Source organism: Pteropus medius, unplaced genomic scaffold (genome assembly GCF_902729225.1).
Source record: "Pteropus medius unplaced genomic scaffold, Ma_sr-lr_union100, whole genome shotgun sequence".
NCBI classification, from domain to species: Eukaryota; Metazoa; Chordata; class Mammalia; order Chiroptera; family Pteropodidae; genus Pteropus; species Pteropus medius.
This window is the reverse complement of record NW_024351545.1, coordinates 1,185,125-1,191,243: the sequence shown is the minus strand read 5'-3', so window position 1 is coordinate 1,191,243 and position 6,119 is coordinate 1,185,125. Positions and strand designations below refer to the sequence as shown.

The 6,119-nt window shown below is 35.6% G+C and overlaps 1 protein-coding gene across 3 annotated transcripts in view; it reads right to left on the bottom strand.

The window, feature by feature from the left end:
* Positions 1-1,137: 1,137 nt before the first annotated feature.
* Positions 1,138-6,119, bottom strand: part of LOC120586950 (exophilin-5-like) — a 64,330-nt gene continuing 59,348 nt past the window's right edge. For all 3 annotated transcript variants that reach the window (XM_039843507.1, XM_039843506.1, XM_039843505.1), the window contains 2 exons: positions 2,229-2,364; positions 1,138-1,630 (listed from right to left, as the gene is read on the bottom strand). In XM_039843507.1, coding sequence (XP_039699441.1) covers positions 1,584-1,630; positions 2,229-2,364 — 183 coding nt within the window. In that variant the 3' untranslated portion in view covers positions 1,138-1,583. The remainder of the gene's footprint in view (positions 1,631-2,228; positions 2,365-6,119) is intronic.

Here is a 6,119-nt window from a genome sequence, read left to right as displayed (position 1 = left end):
CACAGGTAGTAAGTGGATCCAGGCAGTGTGTCTCCTGAGTCCATGCATGCAAGCACTGTGCAATGCCACCCTGTGCCATAAAAATTCACTTTTCATTTTCTCCTTTAATGAATTATAAGATGATTTCACTATGAGCACATAATATTACATAATGTCTCTCAGTAGCAAGGTTGGAGAGTGATGTCCAAGTTAGGGCCCATTGGCCTCCTCACAATACTGAGGACGTAGGCCAACCCCAGGTCCAGGGCCCACACTTACTAGGTCCACAGTCTCTGAGACCTCAGACAAGTTACAGGACATTTTCAGTTTGTTGATATTTCTTTGAATTGTGTTTATTTAATCATATTTGACATCTTTTCCTCACTAAAAACCTGTTAGAATTTAAATAGAATCATAATCTTTTAAGATTTTAAGATTCCCTAACGTCCAGTTGTAGTACATATCACTTTACTATATTCATGTCACAATAAATACAAATAGATTATATATTTATTGAAGAAATGTTCATAAAAAATCAAATCTGACATGAGAAATAAGTTATGAGGTTATTTAAATTGCTGAAGAAGTTTTTGGTTTACAGAAATTTTTCCTTCTGAGTTACATAAAATGGTGCACTCTCTTTGGTAATTTAAAATGATTTGTCATTTAAAAATGTGATTTTAACTCTTCTATGACTGGGAAAGTGAGGTATATTAGTATCTGAGTGAATGTAAGTAGGATTTATTTGTGGCATGTCGACTATGTTAGGGCAGGTGCTGAAGGGGTTTTTGACATCTGTTCTGGATTTTCCCTACCCTATTTTATTTGTAAGTTGGTGCTATTAAGTTTGCATAGCCCACAGAAAAGCTAATCTTGAGCATTAAGGATCTATAACTAAGGAATTCTTTGGGGAATCATCTTGTCAATGCTTAGTAAAAAAGCATCTTCAGTCTCTGAAATAATTTACTCCACATTTCCACAAATAAAAAAATCAAACAATGCCAAACTATAAAGTGAGGCAAAACAAAAAAACAAAAACAAAAAAAGAAAAAACAAAAACAAACAAAAATCCAAAAATAAAAACAAAACCCAAAACAAAAACTATGTAATGAGTAAAAATCTGCCTTTCAAACTAATTATAATAAAATCTCTTTGACTTCTGTTGTGTCTTTCAAGCTAATCATAGTTTTTCTTCCCTGAAATAAAGTCTTTTGCTGACTACAAAAGCAATATGTGGTTATAATAGAACATAAAGGAAAGTATAACGAAAGAGGTAAAATCACCTGGAATCCTCTCCAGTGGTAAGCGCTCTTAACATTCCCGCAGCACAATTTTAAATTATTCAAAGTTACTTAGAATCCCAAATTAACAATGCTCTTTTGCTCCCTACTCTTAAGGTAAAAAACAAACAAACGAACAAAAAATTCCTATTCTGTTTCTCCTCTTTATTTTCAGGAGCCAAGGTCATTTTTTCATTTCATAAATGGTACCTTTCCTCTCTCTACTAGCAAAATCTTTGTTTTGGAGCAGAGATTTTCCTTTTGGTCTTTTCTCTGAAGCAAGTTTTCTGCCAGGAACCATGTCACTAAACGGAGTCTCTAGGTTCACCATCCAGCTGGCTGTCTCTCTCGTACCACTCCACTTGTCCCACCTATAGGGCCAAGGTAATGTCATTGCCCCTGCAAATTGAATTAAGTTCCTCCAAATGACTTCAGAGTTCAACTTTCAAATGGCCAGGCTGATTTTTATTATTATTATAACTTTTGTAAAGGGAAGCTATGCTTATATAATAATAACATCCATGTACATGTAGTACTTTTGGAATCTATTTCACTCTTTATTGTTATCTATGGTACTAGGTTAATTGTTTAACAATTAGATTTCATCACAGTGCATTTATGTAAGTCCTAATCAGAAACTATAAAAGTTTATTAAGAACAGCAAACTTCATAGATATAGTTCCTAAAGGTGTATTTTTTTTCACCTGAGGTTAAATATTAAACATTATTACCATTCCATAGATTTATCAGGCTTGGTCTGAGAATATCTGCTTAGGTTATATTTAAATATAAGAATCTTTAATATTTGTGTTAATAGCATATAACAACATCCCCTTTAGATAAGGTAAACAGGAGGATTTCAAAAATAAAGTATAGGGTTTGATATGTTTTGAGCATTTTCATACAAACTGTAATTATTATTTGCTTTAGTACCGGGAGTTCCAAAGGCAATTTAATGCATAGACTTACCTTGGAAAAACTCATTCTCCAGCAGGGAAGCATCCCACGGAGGCACGCCACTTCCCTCCCTCATGCCTGCTGGCTTGGGGACAAATGCACTGTCAATTGGTTGATTTTCCAGAGGTGAATTGTATAGTTTTGCCTGCTAATTTAAAAATAGAAAATGCAACATTATTTCTGGACCTTTTCTAGCTGGAATACTCACATGTCCCCACAAAAATGTCCTCAGCTTAAAAGTACTAGTCTAAGGACTACAGATTGATTTTCCTAACATTTATTTCTCAACCTATAAGGTTTTGTCATTTCTGCCATTTTCAAGTGATCATGAACATCTCCATACCCACATTAATTCTTTTAGTATGTCTTCAGGCAAGATAATGAGACTATCTCTGACAAAGATTTCCTACAAACTTACACAGCACTACACAAATCTTAAGGAGGTTCATGGAAAATAGGAAAGAAATTGACCTCTTTAAAGTTGGGAGTGTTTTCTTCATGGCCCCAGTAGCTGGAATTTTCTACATTTTTCCACACTGCACTATTCTATCAAGAGCTGGTTAGCTGAAGCCTGTAGTGGACCTTAAAATTTTTGAACTTGATGGATTTGGGAAAAAAAAAAAATGTTTCTATCCACAGAGTTCACATAGAATGGTAGCACCTCCTAAACAGACGAAGATGCTGATTAGTAGTTCTGAAACAAAGGTGCTGAAAAGTATGACTTTATAAATTTTTTTCAAAATATCATTGCTTGTTTTGCAGGATTTAGTAGAACGATGTAGAGATAAAGTTGTTTTCTTTACTAGCGAATGTTTATTTTGATTTCATCAAATTCATCACTGCCCTACTTTAATTTGTCTTCATAACCCTGGGGGAATCAGCCACTCCCACACCTTCGCTTTCGTTTGCCCAAATTCCATTTGCCTTTCCTCTGTCAAACTGGCTCTTCCTGACTCCACTTTAACTCATCTTGCGCCTGTCCCTGAACGAGGGCAGCAGCCACTTCCCATTTCAGTCTCTTTATTTTTAGCTCACTCTGTTACCCAGTCCTTGCCTCTTGGATTCCTTTCTTTCCCAAGTTTTCCCTTTCCATTTATGTTCACCATTACATTTAATTTTCACCCTGAATGCTTAAGACCAAATCTCTAATCTTTCCAAAACTCCAGCTTTTTTACTTCTTCAGCACAGGTCTATTCAGTTCTAAAGCTCTTAATCCCTACATTCCTCACAGTCTAGTATTTTCACTCCTGTCTGTTTTCTTTCTCAAGATCTAGGTCAGTTATTTCCTATAGAAGCCCTGCCCAAACTTCTCTGACTTGTGGTTTTCAGTTCTATGGGCCATAATTGAATACACACAAAGGAGATTTATTAATAAGAAAAATAATCCAATGATAATTTATTGGTCATTGGATATAATTTAACACATTAATGTAAAATTCAGAAGTAAATATTATAAGCAAAACATAACTACACTGAGAATACCAATCGGAGGTAATAAAACCAGAAACAAATCATTTAAGAAATCAGATCAGTTACAGCTAAACTCTTTTCTTCCTAAAGTGCATCAAGGTATTTTCCTTTTTTGTGTCTCTCCAAGTCTTTATTTGTGCTATTAATAATTAGTCATGGATCTTATAAGTCCATTCTTCCCAAATCTGTAGTTTGGGTCATTGGTGCAGAATAAATACATTTGATTAAGAAAATAGCAAGTATCATCGTCTCTCAACCATTCTAACACCGAAACAAACTTCAGATTTCCTCTACACAGACCAGAGTATCTTTTTGTGGCCTCCTGGATCACAACTCTTTATAGTGAAAATATATACTGAAATGAAAAATATACAAACTGAGGGCTCAGGGAAAGACATGAACTTCCCCAAGTCGGGAAGGATATTTACCACCTGGAGACCCTGAATATAACTTCCTTTGGTTATATGTCTGCCAGACCCCTTACTTCAAGATCAACCCTACTCAGCAAATGTGTTAAGGATGCTTTCAACACATGGAGATATAAATTATATGACTAAGGGAAAATATAGACAGTTTATTTACACTCAACATTAACTTTGCAAGAATTTTTTTTTCTAGTCATAAAACTTAAAAAAGTAACTGCTAGTCAATGGTAAGTACCAGACAAGAGAAGATTGAACACTACCACTCCTCTATAGACCCCTTTTACTTAAGCTATATATGACATTATTATTATTATTATTATTATTATTATTATTATTATTATTATAAGCAGCAGCAAATATACATTGATTTTTCTAGGCAATGTGCTTAGGGCTTCATATAGATTACTTTATTTCATTATTTTCACAACCTTATGAGGTTGGTACTATTATTATTTTTACTGTTGGAAAACTGCACTTGAGAAAAGTGACGTCTCAAGAGGTCAGGTCATTTGCTTCAGGCTCATGCTGGTGGAGGAAAGGACTCATTCCCAGTCTGTCAGTTTCCACAGTCCATGTTAAATCACCTCTCTCTACTTTATTAGTTTATCGGTGCACTATATTTTCGTGGTATACATCTGCCCGAGGCCAAACACAGGCCTTGGAGCTGCTGGGAAGCACCTGCATTTCCCCTATCTAGAGTGGAGGTAAGCCCTCCGGGGCCCTGAGCACAGAGATGCTCAGTCAGGGCTTGGTCTTGGACTCAGAACCTCCCTCAAAATAATGTTCCAAGCATGAAGTTGCCATAAAAGACGAAGTCTATTTCTCATTCTTAGCCTAGAGGATGAGGTTCAAACACCTCTGTGCAGCAAAATTGTGTCAAAATCCTTTCCCAGCTTTAGATTTAAGCCTTTCCTCCCCAATTCTCTTCAAGTGCCCTGTACACACAGTTCTCTAAAATGCTATGCACTTCTTCCTAGGCCTCCATGTCTCTGCTCTTAATCTTTGCTTTTTCTCCTCTTCTTCTCCTAGAAAACACCAATTCATCCTTCAGAGTCCAGTTCAGAGCTCTTCTCCAATTCTCTCAGGAAGAATGAATTACCATAGTATTTTTGTATGCACCTCTGGTATGATACCTATTATGTCATTTCGAAATTGTTTGCATTCTTTCCACTTTTACTTTACCACTAGACTTCTCCTCTTCCTCCCTACTATCCAGTTCAGTCCCCACCCTGATCTAGAAAACCAGGGATCTGAAGACAAATGAATTAGGACCCTGGAAGTGGACCAACTTCTAAAATAACTAAGAAATCACAGTATTCTCCTTTGTGTTCTGAGCGCCTAGCATAGCATCGGCATATATTAAATTGACTAATAGTTACTGAACTGAATTCCAAGACGACTCTTCTCACAATACTATTTCCACTTCTGAACTTCTCTATCACATTTTTGTACCCTCATTTAGTCTTATAGTTGAAGGATATTAGTCATTTATTCAATTTTCAATATACTTTAAAAATATCCTCTCTCACTTGATCCTGAGAACAAATTTGTGAATTAGGTAAAGGTTATCATTCTCATTTTGCAGATGAAAAAACTGAATCTTGGGTAAGGGATACGAATAATAAACGGTAGTACTGGCTACTCACACTCATGTGATCTGATTCCTAACTCTGTGCTTTTTACTGGTTAGCTAATGTGAATATCTTCAATTAGATGGTAAACTTTCTGAAGACAGGAACCTTGCTTTAAACACTCCATGCCCTCCATGCACACAGTTATGGATATATTTACAATACACCAAGGTAGAAAAATATATGTACAAGATTTCTAGTAAAGATTATTACAGAAATTGAGATACTGAATATTTATAATATTAGGACTCATAAAAGCATCTCTGAGACAGGAAAGCATAATGGTTAATCGTATGAGTTCTACACAGGTCCAAATCTTGGTTCTGCCCCTTAATAGCTGTATAACTTTGGGCAAGTTACTTAACTTTTCTGTACCT